At 40.8% G+C, this 24457-nt stretch overlaps 2 protein-coding genes across 5 annotated transcripts in view; both read left to right on the forward strand.

The window, feature by feature from the left end:
• Positions 1 to 17480, forward strand: part of CANX (calnexin) — a 29640-nt gene extending 12160 nt beyond the window's left edge. For all 3 annotated transcript variants that reach the window (XM_054978788.1, XM_054978787.1, XM_054978789.1), the window contains 11 exons: positions 1352 to 1493; positions 3433 to 3514; positions 4095 to 4287; positions 4801 to 4990; positions 7574 to 7687; positions 8686 to 8842; positions 9607 to 9822; positions 10599 to 10718; positions 10841 to 10973; positions 11058 to 11164; positions 14423 to 17480. In XM_054978788.1, coding sequence (XP_054834763.1) covers positions 1352 to 1493; positions 3433 to 3514; positions 4095 to 4287; positions 4801 to 4990; positions 7574 to 7687; positions 8686 to 8842; positions 9607 to 9822; positions 10599 to 10718; positions 10841 to 10973; positions 11058 to 11164; positions 14423 to 14476 — 1508 coding nt within the window. In that variant the 3' untranslated portion in view covers positions 14477 to 17480. The remainder of the gene's footprint in view (positions 1 to 1351; positions 1494 to 3432; positions 3515 to 4094; positions 4288 to 4800; positions 4991 to 7573; positions 7688 to 8685; positions 8843 to 9606; positions 9823 to 10598; positions 10719 to 10840; positions 10974 to 11057; positions 11165 to 14422) is intronic.
• A 2636-nt stretch (positions 17481 to 20116) lies between these two features.
• The window catches only part of MAML1 (mastermind like transcriptional coactivator 1), a 42720-nt gene continuing 38379 nt past the window's right edge, over positions 20117 to 24457 (forward strand). For both annotated transcript variants that reach the window (XM_054977811.1, XM_054977812.1), the window contains exon 1: positions 20117 to 20783. In XM_054977811.1, coding sequence (XP_054833786.1) covers positions 20367 to 20783 — 417 coding nt within the window. In that variant the 5' untranslated portion in view covers positions 20117 to 20366. The remainder of the gene's footprint in view (positions 20784 to 24457) is intronic.

A 24457-nucleotide genomic window follows, 5' to 3' on the forward strand; every position in this document is an offset into this window, starting at 1 on the left:
CTTTATGTCCATTTCTTCTTGTGGCATAGAGGCCTAGTTTTCACTGCATTAGTAAACTTGTGTCTGGGTTCTACCGCTTCACAAGAATTTCCTGAAAATGAGCATTCCAGAAAGTAGGGTTGTACCCCAGCTGTCTCCTCGACATGCTGCTTTCTGTTTTAAAGTATGGTTTTTGTGCCCAGGACCTTTCAGGTAAGACCAAACGTACAATCTGAAGTGGCACAAACCAAACATAGTGGGTTGTATCCTACTGTCCATCCTACTGTGATGAGTGCCATCAGTCCAGTGTAAATCTAGCTGTCATTAAGCAGAGTGGTAGGATACAGTCTGGAGAGAACTAGACCAGAATCCATCAAAAGCATTGCAGCTTACTTCTCTTCACTGTTACCTGGGTACTGCACCAGATTTTTAAAATTATGGTACTTAATTCTCTTTTGAAAAAGTTTTTCTCACTAGGAGGGCTTTTGGAATTACCAAGAAAATATTTTGTAAGAGTTAAATGTCCACACATTCATTTCAGTAAACAGCTGTGTTCGGGAAATTGGCTCATGGATTTCTTTCAGAAAATGCACATGGACTTTTAATGATGTTAACATTTTCTGTGTGTTCACCAACATGAAGAAATCCAATGGTGCTTACATGAAAGACTTTTTGCACTAGCAAGCCTTTTAGAGTCCAGTGTACCTGATTCTGACATGGATTAATTTTGGTGTGAAGTGGCTCCTAATATAGAATTGGTTTGGTATAGAATTGTGCTTCTAGATTGCAGAAGAGCTATATGTAGGGCTTTTTTTCAGCTGGAACGTGGTTGAATGGAGTTCCGGCACCTCTTGAAAATGATCACATGGCCGGTGGCCCCACCCCTGATCTCCAGACAGAGGGGAGTTTAGATTGCCTTCCATGCCAGTGATGCAGAGGGCAATCGAAACTCCCCTCTGTCTGGAGATCAGGGGGCAGGGCCACCGGCCATGTGACCATTTTCACCGAGGGCGATTTAAACTTTAAACCCCCCCCCCCTTGTTCCAGCTGACCCAAAGTGACATCATTCTGCGGTCCTGAGTTCCACCACCTCTTTTCACAGAAAAAAGCCCTGGCTATATGCCTCAGCAAAGTTATGTGTCTTCTGTAACTTTGCCTTTACTTGCGTGCACATAATCTGATTATTGCTGTCACCAATAACGAAATTGTGAATGTATTCTCCAGTAAAATATTTTGTGAAACTCTAGTCAAAATAAATGAGGATTGGAAATAACATAGAAGTCTGCATTGTACATAGCTGCAGTCTAGCTTTACCATGAATATCAAAATTAACAGCAAGGAGCTGCTTGATATTTTATATTGTTTCTTACAGGCAAATGGGAAGTACAGGAGATGAAGGAAACAAAACTTCCAGGAGACAAAGGGCTTGTGCTGTTGTCCCGGGCTAAACATCATGCAATCTCTGCCAAACTTACCAAACCCTTTGTTTTTGATACCAACCCCCTTATTGTGCAGTAAGTGACACATGTGTTTCCTGTTCCTAGAGTGGTGTAGAAGTTTTTAAAAATGGATTTTCACTTTTTTTTGAGTTGAAAGATTCATGCAGAACTTTAAAAGAGAAATCAAAGTTAGTGTTCTGCCTGAATATTTGGGGTGGGTGTGTAAAGAGCAAGATGGATAACCAAGTTCAGTGGAAGGAATAAACGTGAGTCTTCTTGAATGTGCTCCATATATGAAGTAGTCCTAATTTATGGGCTATGTTCACTACAAACTGCAAAAAAAGCCATGAGGTATTACACAAGAGAAAGAGGGAAACAGTGGTTTGAATCCACTGTTCTGTCAGCTGAAGGAATGCTGATTTTTGCCATTCCCCACCATTAATCTCTTTTGGCCCCTAGAATGTTGATTACTGTGATTGTTAGGCTGTGTGAACAAACAGCCATGCGGGTTGGGGGCAGGGGGAGAACATAGTGTAATATCACGCCTTTCCCCCTCTTCATTGCAGTCCCCAAAATCCTCATCACATCTGGAAGTAGCTGAGACTGTCTTAACATAGTTGCATTTTAGTCTGGATTGTTTGCTGATTTTGAAAAATCATGCCAGGCAGAGTAATACTTAAGCTGAATAAGTTTGTTAATCAAATATATTAAAGCAAAACTAGTTGTTATTATTATTAGCAGTAGTACAAGTTTCTCACTAAGACATAATGTAGATTGCAAGCTCACTCTTCTGTCTTTCTGCAAACTATACAAAACTGAATTATTCAGGAGGGCTTTTTTAGACAGATAAAAGGGTTGTACTGTTAAGGAAATTATTTAGAAAAATGCGTTCCTAAAAGTATATTGACTGTAGACTATACTACTGAGTGCTGTCTGTTGCTGTAAGTATGCTCTTACTAGGTAATTTCCGCATAGTTTAACATGTCATGTTTAATGGCATATGCTTTGTTTGGGCTCTCTGTCAGATTTCTACTTGTTTCAAATTTCTGCTATCCAAACTCTTTTGCATTGCTTATTCAATGTCCCAATTGTTCATTATAGTGACTTACACTGTGTAACGCACCTTGAGTCTCAGTGAGAAAGGTGGACTAATATAAATAAATTTGTTAAACTTTCCATTAATCAGTAAGTGAATTACAAAATGTGATAACATCAGGCAAACAGAGGATTACAAATCTAACAGCAAACATTCCTAGTAAGACAAAATAATGTAAACTCGGCTTGGATTGTAGAAAGGGAAGAAAAATCTAGCACAACACAAGGAAATGTAATGTTACAAGACAATCATTATAGCATACAAACATATCTATTTAAGGCAACAAGACAATCAGTGCAGGAAAGAGTTTATTCCTAATAAATGTCTTATCTGGAGCTGAACCATTACACCACAGCTTTGCTTCTTCTACAAGAATGCCCTCTTGAACAGTTCTGTTTTGCCCATTTGGCAAAGTAATAGAAACATGGGGTGTGGGTTGTCTTCCTAATAGCCTCAGGTAGACCGTTCATGAACAGGCAAATGGAGGACAGAATTGGGGGAAGAAATTTTAATGTTCACATAACTACTGCGAGCTAGGAAGTCTCCAGATATGACCTTGGTCATGAGTTCATTTAACTCGAAACAAAATGTTACCTTCTGCATCTAAAGAGCAGGAGGTAGTAATGATGGTTTAACTTATAAGGCTATTATAAAGAGGGGAGGAGCGGTAATTGGTAGGTCAGCAATTAAGAAACTGGGAATGTTACATCTGTATTTGACTGTTTTGTAGGAGAAAGACTTAGTTTCATTTAAGCTTAATTTACCTCATACCTTTTGGGTTGGGGATGTGGCTTAGTGGCTGAACTGTAATAAAGAAGCTGCTATTATGTTTTGCTGATATTCTCAGAATCTGATATTTTCTTCAGGGGCAACTTTGTGATGCTGTCTCTTCTGTTTTTATGTTCCAAATTAAATCAGGTATGAAGTCAATTTCCAAAATGGGATTGAATGTGGTGGTGCGTATGTGAAGCTGCTCTCGAAAACCTCTGAACTAAACCTGGTCAGTGACATGCACGCTGTTTTCAATAACTTCATTCAGAATGTTGTGGGCTGCTAGTTTTAGCTCCCAATGTTGGGCTTTGCTTCATGACTGTCTACAAGCTGCATGTAATGGGAGACAGGTTGTTGCTGTAATAGTGTTATTTTTCATTATAAACAGCTACACTAAAATGGTCCCCGTTAGTCACAAATCTTAATAACAAATTTCTGAAAAATTATGCAGCCTTTCTTTAGAGCTCCTTGGGCAACACATACTGCATGAGCTGTACACACAACATACATTTCTAACACCAGTTCCACTGAACTTGGGGACTAGCAGCTTGAAGTTCTCTTTAGGAATGTGGTTTATAATTTATAGTACCATAACATTTTTTCCCTCCAGAGCTGTGCTGCTGCTAAGGAGGAGAAGAGATTTTCTAACAAGAGACATCCCTTTATTAGTTCTGTTGATACATTTAGTCTATAGGAAGTTCTTGATTTGCATAACACAGCATAGGTAGAATGAAAGTATCCATAATGGATCCCGTAGTTTCAAGTTATTTATCCTAGTTAAAAGCTCTCTCTGTACTTGTCTTATAAAGGATCAGTTCCATGACAAAACTCCCTATACAATTATGTTTGGCCCTGACAAATGTGGAGAAGACTACAAATTACACTTCATCTTCCGGCACAAGAGCCCCAAGACTGGCAAATATGAGGAGAAGCATGCAAAACGTCCTGATGCAGATCTGAAGAATTACTTCTCAGATAAAAAGACTCATCTTTATACACTGAGTAAAGCAGTTGCAAATTTCATGGGTGGGGTGGGAGTAGAAGTCCAATGTGGATAGCTTTTATGGATGGCGGAGAGGGTGTGTTGGGGCACTAACTTGTAACAGTGGACTGTATTATAAGGAAGAGAGTGGAAGAAGTGGTTTTTTCTTTATTTCTCTTGTACCTTTAGTGGTATAGCATTCTTATTCTGCTCTTGCCTAAAAAATTAGGGTTAACTGTCAGTCTCTAAAAACAGTCAGTTGACATTTCTAGCTTAAATACAAGGAATCTGAAGAGCTGTGATACTGTTAAATTAAGGTAATGTGACTGTTTGATTCTGTTTCCTGCGATCTGCATTGCTAGGCAGTGTTGCTTAGCTAAGACAGTAACTCCTGCAGGAAAAAATACAGTTAACATCTGAATAGGATGGTAGAATAAAGGTGGAAAGCAGAACATTTTGGGGTTTGTTCTTTTCATTAATGTCTTCTCAAAAATATCCATTTTCTCTTTGTTTTCCTTGGGGTGCTTTGCTAGTTTTGAACCCAGACAACAGTTTTGAAATCCTCATTGATCAAAGTGTTGTAAATAGTGGGAATCTGCTATCTGATATGACCCCTCCTGTGAATCCTCCACAAGAGATAGAGGACCCAAATGATCAGAAGCCAGAAGACTGGGATGAGAGAGCAAAGATTCCAGATCCAGATGCTGTTAAACCAGATGATTGGTGAGTAGGTAGTGGAATGAGATTGATAATGCACCCAAACATCTGTAGAAGGTACTGCTACAGATAATGATATAAATGAGGGGCAATTTTAATACAATGTCCAGGCATAGCTGAGAATATACTAATTCCAGAATCTCTCATTCCTCTTTATGTTGGCTCCAGCTGTCCTCAACTGTAGTGTCTGTAGATTTTGCCTGTATTCCCCTCCCTCCAGTAGTACTTTCTGACCCCAGAAAAGTATATTCCCAGAAGTTTCAGGATTTGTGTGGATTTTCTCCATGAATTGTGTGGTTGTAGCGGTTTGGACAAAGAGGATGGAATTGCCCTTTTTGCTTCTTCCATCAGCACAGCTATGCTGACCAAAGAGATGGGAGAAGATGCCTTCACGCCTTTCCTCTCCCCACTGCAATCTATTAGTCTGCATGTGTCTGATGACCCTGAGAGTAATTTTTTTCTCGGATCAGAAATAGCTGCTGGGAGGAAGGGCGGATCTTTGGATTCACTTTCAGGTCTCAAGCAGGCAGAATATTGATGTGGTCATCTTGCAGGTACAGTAGAGATGGGCTGGTGGTGATACTGTGACTTGTACTCTACATATTTAGCCAAAACTCAACCATGTTTCTTTGTGAGGAAATGTGCTGCAGCTGCATAAGAGCATGTAAACGCATACTTCTTGTAGTGGGGTTAGGGGCCTGCTCCAGTGACTCTATTGATCTGCACTCATGCTGTTTGAATAGCCTTGTGCTAGCTCTTGTCAGCTAGCTCCATACTCCATTCTCTCCACTCCATTCCATTCTTACAGAGGAAAGAGCAAGTTAGAAATGTAGGCATGCATGAAAGCAACCAGAGATCAGGAAAACAAGCTCACAATGCCATATGCCTCCCTTCCTGCTGCTATTACTGCCACTGCTATTAATGTCATGTGGCTGTGGAGGCAAGCCTTAGTGGGAATGGCAGTTTTTCCACAGTAGCATCTAGGTCCAGAATTTTCCCACAAGCCCTCATGTGATTGGCTTTCTAGTCCTCAGCCAACTTGGAGCAGTGATGGTGAAAGCTTTTACACTTGAGCCATGGTAATAAATCTGCCTGTCTACCAACTCTGCTGGCCTCCATGGTTAATAAGTATTGTGGCAGTATGTAGTGTGTATGAGAGCAAACAAATGTTGTTCATTAGTGTTCTGTTTTGTATGCCTGCATTTGCATTATAATGAGAAAGACTATGGTTCTTTGTCCTTTGCCTGTCATGAGTTTGTGTCTAGCTAGGAAGGTGTATGCTTCTGTTTCTACTTCTTGTATTTTTCTGTTTATATTGTTACAAATAGTACACTAGCTGTACATTCATGCTCCTGGGGACAGAGAGTGCTCAGGGAAAGCATTAGGAGTACATTGGGTCTGCAGCAGGAGGAGAAGCGTTCACCCCACCCGCCCCATCCATTTGTGGAAAACTTAGGTGGGATTCAGTTTATTGTCTGCCCACTCTGATTTATATCAAGTAACTTTCTAAGCTATTGTGAGCTTTCTGGAAGCAGAAACTTCAAATAGCAGCATACTTACTACAATTTGTTATTTACTTATTTAAAAATCACCTTTCCTTGTGGTTTAAGACAGCTTCCAATAGTAGATTAAAAACATTTAATGATAATAATATTTGATTTATATACCGCCCTTCAGGACAACTTAATGCCCACTCGGAGTGGTTTACAAACTATACCATTATTATCCCTACAACAAAACACCCTGGGAGATGGGTGGGGCTGAGAGAGCTCCTAGAAGCTGTGATTGACCCAAGGTCACCCAGTTGGCTTCAAGTGGAGGAGTGGGGAATCAAGCCTGGTTCTCCAGATTAGAGTCCCATGCTCTTAACCACTACACCAAACTGGCTCTCCACACCAAACTTGGCCCTACAGTTAAAACCAAAATAAAATAATAAATCCCTCTCGCCCCACCTTTGAAGATGGCTGCCATTCAAACCCACTCAAAAGTCCTAGCAAACAAGCAGGCCTCCAGCACAATCTGAAGACCTTTAAGGTGGGGGCTCCCCTCACCTCTTCAGGGAGCCCATTTCACAGAGTAGGGGCCACAATGGAAAATGCCTGAGCTCTGATTGATGCCAGGTGGGCTACCCTAAGAAGTGGGATCACCAACAGACGGCAGCCTGAAGACCGCTGTTGACACTTGGGGACATATTTGAAGGACTGACTCCTTCCATATGTGGGTCCCATGTTGTGAAGGCCTGTAAAGGCAATTACCAACACCTTAAATTGTGAGCTAGAAAGCAGTCTGGCAACTGATGTAATTGTTTTAGAATGGGCAACATATGATCCTAGCAAATAGCCTTGGCAGTAGTTGGGTACTGTATTCCGGACCAACTGAAGTTTCCAGGTTCTTTTCAAGGGCAGCCCATGAGTGAAGAAATTGGCTCCTATTCATTCTTTCTGACAGTTTTTTGCCATTATTTTTAACTTTGTGACGTGGCCACAAAAATAAAACCTGCTGAAAGATGTCATGGCAAGTGTGACTGTAGTATACTTGAATTTACATTTGAAAAATTAATGGTGTGATGTCTTTTCTACCATCCTCTAGGGATGAGGATGCTCCTGCTAAGATTCCTGATGAGGATGCTGTGAAACCGGAAGGCTGGTTAGATGATGAGCCAGAATACGTTGCTGATCCTGATGCAGAGAAACCAGAGGATTGGTAAAATCTGGATTTACTTGTACTGACATGTGGTTTGGTTTGCCAAACAGGTGGTTCAGATTTTTTGGGGGAGGGGGGCGGGTTACCTTTCACTGGCTGAGGTAGGTAGTGAGATGGGATGGTAGGTAGTACTTGGCTACTCTATTGAGCAGTATCTAAGGAGAAGTATGTCCTCATGTTGAGTGTTGTTGTTGTTGGCAGCATTGTGGATACCGAAGGCTTTCACAGCTGGAGAACTATGGTTGTTGTGGGTTTTCCGGGCTGTATTGCTATGGTCTTGGCATTGTAGTTCCTGACGTTTCGCCAGCAGCTGTGGCTGGCATCTTCAGAGGTGTAGCACCAAAAGACAGAGATCTCTCAGTGTCACAGTGTAGCACCAAAAGACAGATCTCTCAGTGTCACTGTGACACTGAGAGATCTCTGTCTTTTGGTGCTACACCTCTGAAGATGCCAGCCACAGCTGCTGGCGAAACGTCAGGAACTACAATGCCAAGACCACGGCAATATAGCCCGGAAAACCCACAACAACCATTGTGGATACCATTTTCTACTCTATCTAACTAGCTATGCAAGTTAATTTTAAGTGCAGATTAGTTTTCTTGTTTGCTGACCTGGGAACTCTAGTGGAATAAGAAATACTAGTCTAGTGTTACATCATCCCTAAGTAGGTTTCATTGTAATTTTTATTCAGAAAGGAACCTAATATGTAGAACAACTGGAACTTTAGATTGCAGCATATAGTTCCTGCTTACCTGTGAATGTGTCTACACTAAACTTTAAAGGAATTTATAAACTGCTGACAGGTATGGTAGTCATAAATAAAGTAATTTAATTTTTTTTTACTTTAATAACATGTAAGAACTGGTAAATACATCTAGTTCTTGTGTTGAGTGTTCAGCATTACTTTTAGGACAAACCGTTGTAATAGGTCAAAGGGCACTTGATTTTCTTTTTTAAAAGTCCACATGGAGTCTTAAAACAGAATTTCCTTTTATTAGGGATGAAGATATGGATGGAGAGTGGGAGGCACCTCAGATTGCAAATCCCAAATGTGAGTCAGCCACTGGCTGTGGTGTCTGGCAGCGGCCCATGATTGACAATCCCAACTACAAAGGCAAATGGAAGCCTTCTATGATTGATAATCCTAACTACCAGGTAATCTCTTTTGTATTCTAAACTATTTACTTATTTAGATTTACCCCATTCTTCTCCCCTATGGGAGCTCACAGCATCATTCTCCCTTTCTTTGTTTTATCCTCAGAATAGAAACCATGTGAGGAAGGTTAGGCTAATACTGGCCAAGGCCACCCAGCAAGCTTCCATGGCAGAGTGGGGATTCAATTTTGGGTCTCCTTGTCAGACACTTTAAACACTATACCATGCTGGCTCTCTATAGAGAAACTATATTTCTAGATCTCAGACAAGGTACATTCCTTGTGTTGTGCTATTTATTCACTTACAACTATATCCAGTTTATCTTACGTATCAGGGCATGGTAGGAATAAAACTGCCTTATCGTCATGCTTTCATTTTTAGGCATGGGAAGTGAGCAAAGACTTTTTGCGTTTTAACAGAGGGGATTACTGTCATTTAAAACTGGAAATCTATCCCAAGTTATTTATGTCTGATTAGTAGCAGTAGCTGTCCAGTGTCTCAGACAGAGGTCTTTCCCAGTCCATTTCCAGAGAACCTTATAACTGTCAGAGGTTGAATCTGGGACCTTTTCTGAAAAGGAAGTGCTCTATCACTGTTACACAGACAAAACACATCTGAAAATGTAGGGAAAATAGTAAAATGTTAACTGAGAAAACTATTAGCGGGAAATCTCAGCACATGCGCACTTTATCTGGCAGCAGTGGAATTTTCGATAAAAACTCCAGTATTTGTGCTAGAATTCATCAGTGTCTGCATTTTTCTAGGGCATCTGGAAACCAAGGAAGATTCCAAACCCGGATTTCTTTGAAGATTTGGAGCCTTTCAAAATGACTCCTTTTAGTGCTCTAGGGCTTGAGCTATGGTCAATGACTTCTGACATATTCTTTGATAACTTCATCATCTGCAAAGACCGGGCAGTGGCTGATGACTGGGGTAATAATGGATGGGGACTGAAGAAGACAGCTGATGGTGCTGCTGAGGTGAGGAATAAAGCTTGTTTCTTTTCATGGATGTGAGGAGGAACAACAAAAGAGATTTCAGTATTTTCCTTTTCTTCCTATTTTGTGTTCTAAATACAGTTTCTTGGTTGTGCCAGGTTTTGAGTATTCATGTTGAAAAGTGAGCACAAAGCAGAATTTTGCTTTCTCTGTTGGTATAACTTAGAGAGATTGTGTACATGCTATTTGAGACAAATACACATCCTCCTTGTTTTATAGTTTAGAAACCTAGGTTTAAAAATTATCTATCTTAAAGTGAGACAGTAGATCTTTGTGTCAAAGGTTTTTCTGTTCCAAGGCTTTGATGTTACTATCCATGATAATGTAACAAAAGGCATGGATGTGGCAGTCTTCTACAAAACTCTTTTAACTTTACTGCTTATTGAAAATTCTTAATACTAAAATACAGTTTTGATAGAAATTGTTACTGTTTGAGGTTTTGTATTTAATAAATTGGAGTTCACTGTTATGATTAAACTCACTGTGACTTTAAAATTCTGGGTTTATGCTGTAAATGCTGATTCACTGAACGTTGTCAGTAATATAGAGAAATAACAACAACTTAGGCAGGTTGCTGATCCTGTTTGGCATTTATGTTGCCTGATACTGACTAGCAGAATATAGCAGTAGCAGTAAGTTTAATTGTATATGGCCAAAGGCCATATACAGCTTGTAAGATAGCAGCTTGTATATTCTGCTATCTTACAAGCTTGTAAGATAGCAGAATATACCACTTGAGGTTTTGATTTGTCTTCTAGCCTGGTGTTGTGGCACAAATGATAGCAGCTGCTGAAGAGCGTCCTTGGCTTTGGATAGTCTACATCCTAACTGTGGCTCTGCCAGTGTTTCTTGTCATCCTCTTTTGCTGCTCTGGAAAGGTATGTGCTCTGGAAAGAGCTTGGAGCCTACAAATTTCCTTAAGTATGTATGGGAGGATCAGAACAGAAATAATTTTTTTTGAGAAATAGTTTACTGTGGAGCTGTTTGGCCATTGTTTCAGAAACAACCAAGTGCTGCGGAATACAAAAAGACTGATGCCCCTCAGCCGGATGTAAATGAGGTAGAAAAGGTAGAAGAGAAAGACAAGGAAGAAGCAGAGGAGGAGGAGGAGGAAATAAACGAAGAAAAGCCAGGTAAGCCAAGTGTATTCAGCAATAGAAAAATTACTGAGATTTCTTAATAGAATGTTACTTATGACATTTACATATGCATTTTAGAAGTGAAGCAGAGGAGTGATGGTGAAGCAGAAACTGCAAGTCAGGAGGAGGAGGAAGAAGAGGAGGAGGAGGGGGAGGAAGAAGCAGCAAGAAAACCCACTGTAGAGGTAAATATTTGGTTAAATAACTTTGCACTAAAGGAAATAAATGTCTATAATCAGTTGTTAACATTTCATGAGAGTTTCATTCCATGGAATGCTTTCTAAATGTGAATCACAAACTCCACCACCACCTGTTAATAGGATCGCTTCTATACGTTAGTCCAAAGAATTTCCATAAAGGACCTGTTACGTGAATTTTGAAAGTACAGTACAGTACAATAAGAGGCTTAAAAAAATTAACGTATTTTTGAACGATGTTCACAAGAAATTAGCAAAATACTGACAATGGATATGACTTACATTTTATGTAACTGCAAGATTTTTGCTAATACATTTCTTAATTACTCCAGACAGTTGTCTGGGGAAACTCAGTTGGGTTTTGTCATATCCTGTTTTCTCAATTTTTTGCTACAGTGTACTGTTCAGGGAATAATTGAAATGATCTTACCAGCCCAATAAGGCATTTAAACTTGCTCTGTAATTTTTGCACCCTGCTCATTGCATTGTGGAACATTACTATTACTATAATAAAAGATACTCTTCACCAGTGCAGCTACATGTGGAATACTTTTCAAAATAAACATATTCTAAAGAGAACATGAATGTCACTGTTTGAAAAAACAAATTGGTACTACTTTTCAGATGTTGTTCATTTGATAATTGTCCTATTTGTTGGTCACATTGACACTGTGTAATCTGCCTTGGGTGTCAGCAGGGGTCATTTCGTAGAAAAAGAACTGCAGGAACTCATTAGCATAACTCATAAACATATGCCCCACCCCTTGATCTGGCTAAAATGGCCAGGATTTGGCTGCTGCCTAATGAGGGATTGTTCCCCCACCAGGCTGTGGCCTGATCAGGGCTGTTATGCCCCCAATCCAGGCCAAAAGGCTCAAAATGGCCATTTTGGCCATGTTTTGGCCTGGATCAGGCCCAAAATGGCCCAGATTTGGTTGGTGCTGGACAGGGCAGGGGTCCCTCACCAGGCACCGACCCAATCCTGGTGGTTTGGGTCCTGATCTCGCCCGAAAAGGGCCCCAACTGGCAAAAAATGGCCATTTGGGCACCATTTGTACCCGGATCATGGCCGAAACAGCCTGGACCAGATCAGTGCTGGGCAGGGGAGGGTTTCCCCACCTGGCACTGACCAGGTCCTGGCAGTTCAGGCCCCGATCTCGGCAGAAAATGGCCCAAATGGCTGAAAGTGGCCATTTTGGGCCTTTTGGGCCAGGATCGGAGCCGAAAAGGACCAAATCTGGTTGGAGCCGAGTGGGGGAACCCTCCTCTGCCCTGCACTGACCCGGTCAAGGCTGTTGTGGCCCAGATCCGGGCCCAAAGGGGCCCCAAAGAGCCAAAAATGGCCATTTTGGGCCCATTTGAGCCCAAATCGGGGCCTAAAAGGCCAGGACTGGGATGGTGCTGGGTGGGGGATGCGTCCCCCGCCCAGCACTGACCCGATCCAGGCCCTTTTGGCACCAATCCGTGCTGAAATCGGCCAAAAATGGCCATTTTGAGCCTATTTCAGCCAGGTTGGGGGCCGAAACGTCCGTGACAGTGTCTGTGCCGGGAGGGGGAGGCTTCCCCCGCCTGGCACTGACCCGATCCGGGCCGAAACAGGCACAATCCAGGCGAAAATGACCCAAAATGGCCAACAGTGGCCGGGACTGTGTTGGTGCCGGGCGGGGAACGTTTTCCGTGCCTGGCACCGACCTGATCCATGCCGTTTTGGCTGCGAAATGCGCCAAAAATGGCCATTTTGACCCGTTTTGGGACCGAAACGCCCGGGACCGGGCTCCCCCCCGCCCAGCACAACCAGATCCTGGTCATTTTGGCCTGGATCTTGTCCGTTTCAGCCCTGAAATGGGCCCAAAATGGCCATTTTTCACCCATTTTGGCCAGGATTGGGGCCGAAATGGCCGGGTCCGGGTCGGTGCCGGGCAGGGGAGGCTCCCCCCTACCCGGCACCGACCCAATCCTGGCCGTTTCAGCCCCGATCCAGTCTGTTTCGGCCCCCAAATAGCCGAAAATGGCGATTTTTGACCCGTTTCGGCCAGGATCATGACCAAAATGGCCAGGACAGGGTCGGTGCCGGGCCTAGCACCCACCTGATCCTGGCCGTTTTGGCCCTGAAACGGGCCCAAAATGGCGATTTTTCACCCGTTTCGGCCCAGATCAGGGCCAAAACGGCCAGCCTCGACCCAATCCGGGCTGTTTTCGCCCCGATTCTGGCCGTTTTGGCCCCAATCGAGGCCAAAACGATGCAAAATGTTTGAAATACAGGTGGGCGGGGCCACCTGACTTGGGGGAACTACCGGAACGATGTTCTGGTGCGTTCCCCCTCGAAATGAGCCCTGTGTCTCAGTGAGAAAAGCAGACTATAAATAACAAAATAAATTATCTTGTTCTATTTCAGTAGATGGATCAATTTTCCATTTAGATACATCCTAAATAAAATTGGATCCTAAGTTATTGTTTATAACCAGAAGAACCTATCTATTTAAAAGTGCATAGAGCCATTACACTTCACACTTTAATTTTCTAAAATGTTTAATATTATTTTAACATTGTTATTGTTTTAAAAATGATGTCAAGTCAATTGCTTATTTTTATGACTCCATTAAGTAACTCTGAACCTGTAGCCATGACAGAATTTTGTTGGTAGATGCTGATTGGACTAAACACTGGAAGACGGTGCTTCTTTCCATACAAACTTTTCTTTATCATAAAACTGCTCCATCACATACAAATAAATAATCTTGGCCAGAAACAAGGGCTGCTAGTAGTTAATAGACAATTTTTCCATGAGCTGAGTTTTTTAAAACTCTCCTTCCAGTTTTTAAACTGTTCCTCTTACTGTGTTTGTATGAAGTTCAACATTCATTCTAAGCTACTTCATTTTAAGTGTATTATAGCTGGAGCTTATTTTTTTTTTTTAAAAAAATCTTATCTAAATCATGTAATCTTACTGATTTTTATCCACTTGTTTGGTTTGTTGCTGTGATTGAAAAGAGTGAAACGAATGTGTAGCCTTGAAATTCAGTTTGACTGGCAGCTGAAGAGGCAACCTGTGAGCTTTTTTAAAAAAAACTGTTGTCTTTTTAGCATGGGAATTGCAAGTTCATATTGCTGCTTTGGACTGCAGCAGAAAAGGCTAACAAAAATAAAAATCCTGAATTGCTACAGTCAGATACTCAAAATGAAATTCAAGTAGGAAGGTTACACTGTTTTTTTTATGTTGAAGGTATATTACTTTGCCTTTTATAGGAAGAAGAAACTGCAAATATATCCCCCAGAAACAGAAAACCAAGAAGAGATTGAAATACCCTAAGAACTTGATCGGGTTAATTTTCCCCAACATGGTTTTGGGAGAGGACCTTGGATACCTTTTGCTGAAACTCAGAAAAACCTCAAGACTTCACCATCCACAGGTTCCTGTCAAATGCTCTTCAATGTAAATGAGTGTTTAGCAGTAAAATATTCGCAATTGTGTTTTTAAATAGAGTATTCCTGTAGAAAGAGTGCATTTAATACAACCCAGCTATGGATTTCTGGAATGTTACATGAACTAACGTTTTTCTTTTGTTAAAATTTTGTTTTAAATAGAATGGTAGGTTTGCCAGTCTCAAACTTAGCTTAAATTAATGTATTAACCTATTGATGAAAATGAACAGCAAACCATAAAAATGCTACCTGATGTGCAGCTTTTATAATTTTTTTTACAGATATGGACATTCTTACACAATATTCCTCTTAATTTGATCATGTTAAAGTTATCAGTGCAATGCATTAACTTTTCCATTTCAGTCAAATATAGAATGGACAATTAAAATCCATTAGAAGAAACAATATCAAGCGTTCAAATAATTTTTCCTCCTTTTTCATTGGGGGAAAAAAGTATAGTGAGGCCATGAACTATCCCTGTTGGTCATGGGAACTATCTACTTGATACAGTATTTTAGTTGTCCTGAGTTTGGAAGCAGGTTTTGATTTAAGGTACTAAGACTGAGACTGGATGTCCTGTTGCTTTAACGCTTAAATTCTTCTCAATATGGCATTTGTTTTCATTGTGTTTGGATTTTCTGTTATTGTTTTTCCCTTGGTTTGAAAATTCCTTCCTCTGGTTACTGCTTCTGCTATTCTTCAGGTCTTGCAGAATGCAGCTTGGCTGCTACGGAATACTTATGTTCAGCTCATTGTTAAATCTGTTCAATTTTTTAAATATGAAAAGGTAGAACTGTTTCTTGGGTCCAAATGCTGTGGACAGGACAGTGTTGCTAACTTTCTCAATGTTGCCATTGTATGTATGCTAATGACAGAGACAAGAAGAGCAAAGGATAGGCAAGATGGTCTAAAGCAGATGTCAGTATTCGCGGCTAGAAGAGGAGCATGTAAAACAAATTGTTGGATATATGTAACAGTTTGAGTCCCCATTTGCTCTTCCTGTATCAAACTATATTGTGGGGTTCCAATTCCAGCTGAATAAATTTTTTTTAAAATATGTGTTTCATTGAGTATCTAGCAGTTCAAAGCCCTTTTTTGTGTAGAGCGCAGACAACTATCAGAGCGTATACCTCTAAGAGGATAGAACTGTTAATTCCCTCAGTGTATTAGAACATGGGAGGAATGAGTAAGATTAAATGCCTTGAATGCTATTTATTGTCCTCTGTTTAAGCATATATGGGCAAAATTGTGTTTTGTGCACTGAATACAGGTTTTTACTCACTCCAGGTTTTTACTATGGATATTTTTTTTCCAAAGTGGTCAGACTAGTTCAGAAAACATTTTTAATGGCTACCTGGTGACATACAGCTTTTGCTGTGTATAAGGTACGATTATCTTGTTCAAATTCACAATCATAAATACACTACAGACTTTCTTGACATGGTCAGTGTGTAGATTTTTTCAAGCAAGCTAAAAGTGGCGGCTTGTGGACCTTTTAGAAAAAGCTTTGCACAGCTTGTTAAACTTTACTAATACCTGATATTTCCACAATGTCACTGCTGCCTTACTGGGAGCTATAGAGCTAAAAGGCATGGCTTTCTTAATTAGCTCCTTTTAGTCACTGACTTAAAATATTGTTAGACAACAGGTTACTTACAAATCAAACTGCTATCCATATCTGTCTCTTGTCTTATTTGAACCAATGGTTGACATGCAGTGATCATTTTCAGAGGGTACTGTTTTATCATGTTTGAGTTAATACTGTCTTGTGCACATTACTTCAGTGTCCTCTTTTTTCCTTCTATGAAGTGTGTATTCTTTTTTTTCCAGCACACTGTGAGAAATGAAAATTTCATTTTCAAACAAAGCTCTTGAGATGATACTTAATTTAAAACTAAACATTTTTCCTGGCTTCTAAGTAACCTCTTAAGAAGCCTTTCCTGTTTGCATGTTCTGGCTCTTCTGATGTCTGTGAAATTTGAAAAAGCACTACAACATTTTGCAATCTATTGCTTGAAATGTGCTGCTTTAAAAACTTTTAGCCCAGTGTTTAACTGTGAACCCATATTAAGTAATGTGCCACACTGAGACAGGACTGTTGCATCAGCCAATTCAGAATGAAGTAAGAGTTCACATAGATTGTAGTTTACAAATAACAGACTCTGATTCTGTCTGAACTGTGAATGGTTTTTTTAAAAAGTACTTCTGTATGAAATCTGTTCAAAATCTTTGAAGAAGCAACTATCTAATAGTGAATCAGAGTCCCAAGTTTTTAAAAGATGTTCCCTTTCACAGAACATGACTTGCAGATTGCACTGAATGGGATGCAATAGATTATTCTTTGGTCTGGAAAAATAGTAAACACATTATAGAAATTTCAAACCAATTTGTGTTACTATGTTGGATGAAAAGTAGATGCTATTTAACAAGGTAATGCTCCTTCAGTGAATGTGGCATGCCTTTGAATATTTTACGTGCTATCTTACATAAATTTAAAATGTGGATGGTACAACATCCTTCCTGAGTATCATATTTTGGATGTTACGGATGACAGAAGTCTCATACAATCAGTCATTAATGGGGAAAGGTATCCTGGTTCTTCCAATGCTTTGCTTTACTTAATCTATGGCAGTAAATATGGTGCTAATAACTAACTTCTTTGCACCCTTCTGCCTTCCCACTATAGTTTACTAAGTGCCAGTACTGCATCCATAGAAGTTTCTGATACAACCCCTCAAGTGTTAGTGAACGAGACTGTGACTTCTCAAAGTCCTGACTGTTAAAAAAAAAACACCTTAATATTCAGTATGCATATATAATATATTGGTTAAGTTATAAAGAAATGTAAGCTTACTCCGATTAATAAAGAAATTTAAAATTACCTTTGTTTCATTTTGTCAAGTCTGCTATAATTTTTTTAATCCTTGGATTTAGGGCTGAGTTAAACTAGAGCAGAAGATTCAGCAAGGACTTAAAGGAAATTTCAGCCTTTCTTAAGACTGAGATCAACCAACGCTGGAAGAGACTGACATTTATATAGTGCCATCAATAGGCTCAAAGCACAACAATAGAAATATTTTGCAATCTAAAACCGTTAACTGTTTAAGTTGCTAAATATCAGTTATTTGCATGAATTGCATCTCCTTGCTTGTTTGAATGGAAGGGGGAAAAGCAAGCAAATTTGTTACAGTGAGCCAAGATATTTTTAGAAGTCTGTTTAATATTAAGTAAGCATTTCAAGGTTCCTAAAGAATCTTTTAGCCCTTGGCTTTTTCATGCTGCTCTGTATGGCTTGATGTGTCATATCAGGAAGTCGACATGGCGGGCTCTCAGTCTGACATAGTTCTACAAAAGAAAACTGACTAGAAATTAAAGTTAGCTGGAAACAGTAGCAAAACTTTAGGGTCAATAGTTAAGACTATCTAGCTTCTTATTCAATATGCATACTTAGTGGATTTACTTATTAATGATTTTGAGGCATATTAAGCAGTTAATGTAGCCAGTTGAAAAAATTGATGAAAACAGCAGAGGTGAGTGACTTTTTAAATTGATTTCTTAAGATAATAGGATACTGGGTACTTTACACCAGGCTTACTGTAGCATTGTACCATTTACGCAGGCTGGATGGGATACTGCACAGTTCTTCGACTGGTTTCCTTAGAACAAACCTTATTCAAAAGTATCTTTAGGCCTGGTTTGACCTGTATCCTTTCCTCCTACTGTAACATATCTTTGTCCAACATCCAATTAAATGGGTTAGGAGTGAGAGCCAGTGTGGTGTAGTGTTTAGAGCGCTGGCTTTAGACCAGGGAGACAAGGTTCTGCTCCCTGTTCATTCTTAAAGTTCACTGTTACTCAGGGCCACCAAAAACCTAACCTACCTCAGTGCTCAGGGTGAAATGGAGGGAACAAATGGAGAGTAACACTGCTTGGGAGGGGGGGGGCTAAAAGTACAATGAATGCTTCTGTAGACTTTGCTGTTGTATGAAGTTCATTTTGTGTGGTTAATGATTGTCAAAATATTTTGAGCCTGGCAACTTGTACAAGCATTAAGATTGTAGCATATTGACCTAGTACTATCTGCTTTTATTTATTTTATTTTTTGAGTCAGTGCTGTGTTGGCCTGAACCTCTACTTGTTCTGTAGATTTCATAGGTTTTATCAATTTGAAGCACCATGAAAAGAATCTGCTATTCCTATGTTGTAATGTGTTGGTCTTTTGTTCTATTTTACAATTAATTTCCAAGGTATAATACAAGAACAGTTTCTCATCTTGCATTTGGTCATGTTGTTTCTTTTGTTGGAACAGAACCATTCAAGCTGTTGGGTAGTGCTGGTCATAATGTACCAGGTGTAGTACCAGGTATAGAGATCCATTTTGTGTTTCATTCCATTAACTTGGCTGAGAGAAAGCTATCTAGGTCTTCTATTTCTCCTTTTTATCTAAACAGCTGCCTGTAGTTAGTAATTGGTAGGCCTCATAAATTCAGCATATTTTGGAAGTGATGGTGCTCCTTACATACCAGATTTACAGTGTATGCTCGTTTAGAGAGAATGATTTTACTCGTTATTCTTTGATGTAACATCCCGGTTAAATTACTTTCTAGGATCCAACAGCGAGATTATTCAATAGGAGGTTGTTGATCTGAAATCGTTGCTGATGATCATATTAGAGACCTGATTTAAAATATGCTTACCTGTTTAGACAGACATTTTAGCTTTAGACTGCCAGCTCGCCTATAAATCCTGTAAAAATCATTCACTGACGACCGGCAAAAAGTTCTAGTTTATGGAGTCGGGTGCAGTCGTTGGCTGGCTCCCTTGTCGACAACCCTTACCCTTCACAATATTCTCCCACGGCCTGGTTGCTGGTTAGGCACCAAACTTTGCTTAAACGTTTGTGGTGCGGTATATTTAGGTTCTTTAAAAAACCAGCCGCCTATCGCGGTGTGTTGTAGTGGATTGTGTAAGCAATACGACCTATACAACGGGTATACTCTGAAAAAGTATTTTGTTGCCTTTTTCTTGTGGGCCGGAGATGTGTCTCGGTGTGTTTGGATCAACAGTAAGATGGAGCAAAGAAGAGAAAAGCTCTCGAATCGCTTCACGCCACTATCCTAGGACTCGGGAGTGAGAAGAGGCGGGTGTAGCTCACCATCACTTGTCAATCATGAAGCTCCACCCACTATACTTTTCCGGAAAGGTCGTGCGGTTGTTGGGGGAGGGGAATTGAAGGAATGAGCAAAGGGAGGATCCTTCCAGCGCTACCTCTCGTCTGACCCCTTTTTCTCATCCTCACGCTCTATTGGTTCAGTAGAATGTCCGTCAAAGCCCAGCAGCAATGAGCGCGTCAGCTGTGACGTCAGGCACCACCTTGGAGGGCCGCCCTCTCAATTGGGCTGGCTCTCAAGGAGGGGGGAGGGGGAGGGAAGTAAAGGGGTAAAACACTTCCAAGATGGCGGCGGCTGAGGCGCGGATAACAATGGGAAGTGGGAGGCTGCGGTAGCTGCGGGCCTGAGGCTGGGGGAAGGGCGGTAGGAGGCGGAAGGTCGGGCGCGGGTGGACAGGCCTCAGCTAAGTCGAAGGCTGGTCACGTCGCGAGGGGTGCGGGGCACCGCCGTTTGGAAAGGGCGGCGGCAAGAGCAGCAGAAGAATTGGGGTGAGGGCTGCCCTGCGCCCTTCGATGTTCGTCATGGCGGTTTGAAGAGGCGGTTGGTGTGGAGAGACCCTTCGGCCGCTCCCCTCTGTTCTCTCGCTTTCTCGGCTCATGGTTCTGCCCCCTTGTCCCATGGCTGACTTCGTGGTGCCGCGGCACAGCGCGGTAATGGAGCGGCTCCGCCGGCGGATCGAGCTATGCCGGCGGCACCACAGCGCTTGTGAGTCCCGCTACCAGGCCGTGTCCCCGGAGCGCTTGGAGCTGGAGCGTCAGCAAACCTTCGCTCTTCATCAGCGGTGCTTGCAGGCCAAGGCGAAGCGGGCCGGGAAGCACCGCCAGCCGCCGCCGGCAGCACCCCCTCCAGCTGCTCCTTCGCAACCGCCTGCCTCTGTTCCGGCCCCGGCCTCCGCGGGCTCCGCCGTTACCTCCACTTCTTCCGACAGGCCCGGAGCCAATGGCCTGGACGCCGACACCGCGGGCGGTGAACAGCAGCAACAGCATCCGGGCCGCAGCAGCGCCCTTATCGCGGTAAGGTCCCAGTTGACGGGTCCTCGGTGGCCCCGGGGTTCCTTGGGCTTGTTTTGGCGTTGAGGCATCGCTTGTAGAAGGCTCGAGGAGTGCTTATTCTTTAGTATTAAAGCTGCTTCTTAGTGTTTAGAAGAGCTGTGGATTGAAACGAGAAATTCTTAACTTTTTTCTTTTTAACGCTTCAGTTAACTGTTTTTCAGAAACTTTGAATTCCTAATGCTGGAAGTAGGAGGGGAAGGAAACATTTGATCGTCGTTTCCTTTCGTTTTTTTGTTTGTATAAAATTTCTAAAAGAGTGCTGTAATAAAAATATAAGTAATTGTCAGTTGCTCTAGATGGTTACATGGACATACAAAGCTGCCTTATACAGAGTCAGATCATTGGACTGTTTACCTCAGTATTATTTATTCTGAGGAGGAGCCAGAATCTCCAGAGAAAGGCCTTTCCCAACACCTGTTACCTGATGTTTTTTAGCTGGAGATGTCTGTCTGTAGGGAAGTGAACAAAAGAGCAGTATGTTGCTGTACTATGAGCAGAATGAAACATACAAGCTGGTCGGCTTGTAAAACGTTCTCTTTATGCAAGTGAATGTCCTGGTTCTTTATTCTTCACCTAAATATGGCACCATTACTAGTGTATGTAGGCAGGCAATTGAATGCATACGGAGTAAAGGGTTGGTGAGGTATTCGGTATTCGTAATGCCCTAATCATATACATGTAAACAATCATTTAGCAGCAAATATGCAGAAGAGTGGTATTTTATTTGTCACATCTAACAACAGTAAATGGCAGCTTCATATATGTTGATTCTCTAATGAGTTGGGGGAGGGGAGGAAATTACCTGCTCTAGATAAACTGTTTTAAAAGAAAGGTATCCTAACAAGTCAATTCACCTTAGAATGATGCCAGAGGTCTTATTCCATTTCCAGTACAAGCTGTGGGTTTCAAAGATGTTCTTGGAAGCACATATTTTCTATTGGTATCAGAGTACATTTCATTCACCCCACCCCCAGGCTTACTGATTGACCCACATAGTAAGGCTAAGGAAATTATTTTGCAGTTGATACCAATTTTCACAAGCAATTAGAAGGGCGTGCTTAAAAATTTAAAAATCACAGCAAAGCTGTGGGTTTTCCCAGTCATTTCACTCTGAAATATGCTCCATGCAGTTATGAATAACTGACTGTTACTGCTCATCTGAAAGTTCAAGCTACAGAAACAAATGTAATTCAGTATGACATGTAAACAAATACAAGAATTAAAATAGCTAGTTTATTGAGAGTCGGGCTCTTTTGCCCTGAACTGTCAGCTCAGCCTGGCAACAGTGCCCCACAGAGGTCTTTCCCAGTCCTGCTTCACAAAATTCATTAACCATAACCACAGATAGATGGATTGAGCCTTCATACTAGTAAAGCCTATATTCTTTCACTGATGGGCTGTGCCCTTTCTCAGACAATACAGTGACATTTTTGGCTGTCTGTTATTTATTGAAGATGTTATTTTCTGTTGGTAACTTCATTATTGAAAGAGTATTCAGACTCCAGGAGGAATGCTGTAATTTTATTAGGGATATAGACCTATTCCCAGAAAAATATGAAGTCTATTTGAACAAGTCCATTAAAGAGGGAGCAGTAACATTCTTCCTATAAGGAACCAAAATATGTTTTCACTGCAGCCTTTTAAAAAGGTTGCATCATAAATTGCAGAACTTGAAAAATCCCTCAAATTAAAATTTTGGTTTACTGAGTTATCATATCAAAAATCACTTCTAGAAAGCATCTGCCATTGTGCATGACTAGAAAATATCAGCATATGGCTTTAACAACACAGAAGCTGTCAGGTAAATTTTGTAGCCTCTGATTGTACAGTCAGATACCAATATAGATAGATTTCTCAGCTGTTTTGTTCTGTGGGAACCAGATATTAATTTTGTCATATTCAAGGCTATATTCATTTATTTTTATTACTTTATTTTGTACCTCCACAACAACTCTGTGAGGTAGTGCAGACTGAATGTGTGACTGGCCCAAGGTCACCCAGCAACTTTCATGGCAGAGTGGGGATTCAAACCTGGAAATTCTGGCTCCTAGTTTGATGCTCTAACCTCTACAGCATGCTGCCTCTTGTACACACACACACACACACACACACACACACAGTGGTTAAAGGAATATGATTGTGAGACCTCTCCCATTTTTCATGTGTAAATTCAGTCATATCTAATTCTAACTTTTATGTATTTCCTGCTGGACTTTTATTACAAATGAGAGCTGTCAGATTCTTTGCCATGTGTGTGTGTTACCTGCCATCAAGTCACTTATGGTGATCCTATGAACGAAAGAGCTCTAGAACATTCATTAACAGACTTGCTCAGATCTTGCAAACTGGATGACATGGCTTCATTTATTGAGTCAAGTCATCTTATTTTAGGTGTTCCTTTTTTTCTGCTGCCTTCAGTTTTTTCCAGCATTATTAACTTTTCCAGAGAGTCTTGTCTTCTCATGATGTAACTGAAGTACAGTAGGTTCAGTTTTGTCATTTTAGTGTCTAGGGAGAATTCAGACTTGATTTGATCTGTAACCTACTTATTTGTCTTTTTGGCCATCCATGGCATCTGTAAAACTCCTCCAGCATCACATTTCAAATGAATCAATTTTGTTCCTGTCCACTTTCTTCATGGTCCAGCTTTCACATTCATACATAGTAATGGGGAATATCATAACGTAAATTATCTTGATCTTGTTGTCCAGCAAGACTTCCTTGTCCTTAAGAATCTTTTCTAGTTCCATCATGGTTGCCCTTCCAAGTCTCAATCTTCTTCTTTTTTCTTGGTTGCAGTCTCCCTTTTGATTGATGATTGACCCAAAGAATAGAAAATCTTTAAAAATTTCTATTTCTTCATTGTTAACCTTAAAATTTTAGGATTCCTTGGTAGTCATTACTTTTTTCTTGATGTTCAGCCATAATCCTGCTTTGGCACATTGTCCATTAAACTTCTTTAGTAGTCATTTCAAGTTTTTACTATTTTCTGCCAGTATTGTGGCACCGCCTACATATTTCAAATTCTTAATGTTCCTTCCACCAATTTTCACTCCTCTTTCATCTAAATCTAACCTAGTTTTCCTTATGATATGTTCTGCATATAGATTGTTTCTACATTCCAGGTAAACTGGAGATTGTAAGTCTAGGAAGTTTTCAGTTCTGTGTGGGAAGGGAGGAGGGAAGGGGTGTGTGTAAAACCACAAGAAGTCATGTTACTTCCGTTACAAACAGGTTTGTTGTGGAATCTAAGTATGGCCAGTGAAATTTATTTCTTTATTTAAAATATTTATACCCTCCATTTCACATAAATTATTCGTAAGGCTTACAAGAATCCTTAAAAAATCATGTCATTCGAAATTGAAGGAGGTGAGCTATGCAGGTAAAGTTGGAAGTATGTTTCTAGGCTACTCAAAGGCATGTACGTTTGTCAACATATCTGAAAGATCTGTCTAAAAAGCTCTTGATACAGGATATGAGGAGAGCAAAATAAGTATATGCTATGGCATTTTAAGTTGTTGTGATCTTTGTGTTGGGTAGAGTCAGAAGTTTAGTGTGCCTGGTCCATTAGTCATTTCTTTGTTTAGACATTGGTTGGATAGAGCTGGGTCAGAGTCAGAAGTATGGGGCATTTT

This window comes from Eublepharis macularius, chromosome 4 (genome assembly GCF_028583425.1).
Source record: "Eublepharis macularius isolate TG4126 chromosome 4, MPM_Emac_v1.0, whole genome shotgun sequence".
Taxonomy (NCBI): Eukaryota; Metazoa; Chordata; class Lepidosauria; order Squamata; family Eublepharidae; genus Eublepharis; species Eublepharis macularius.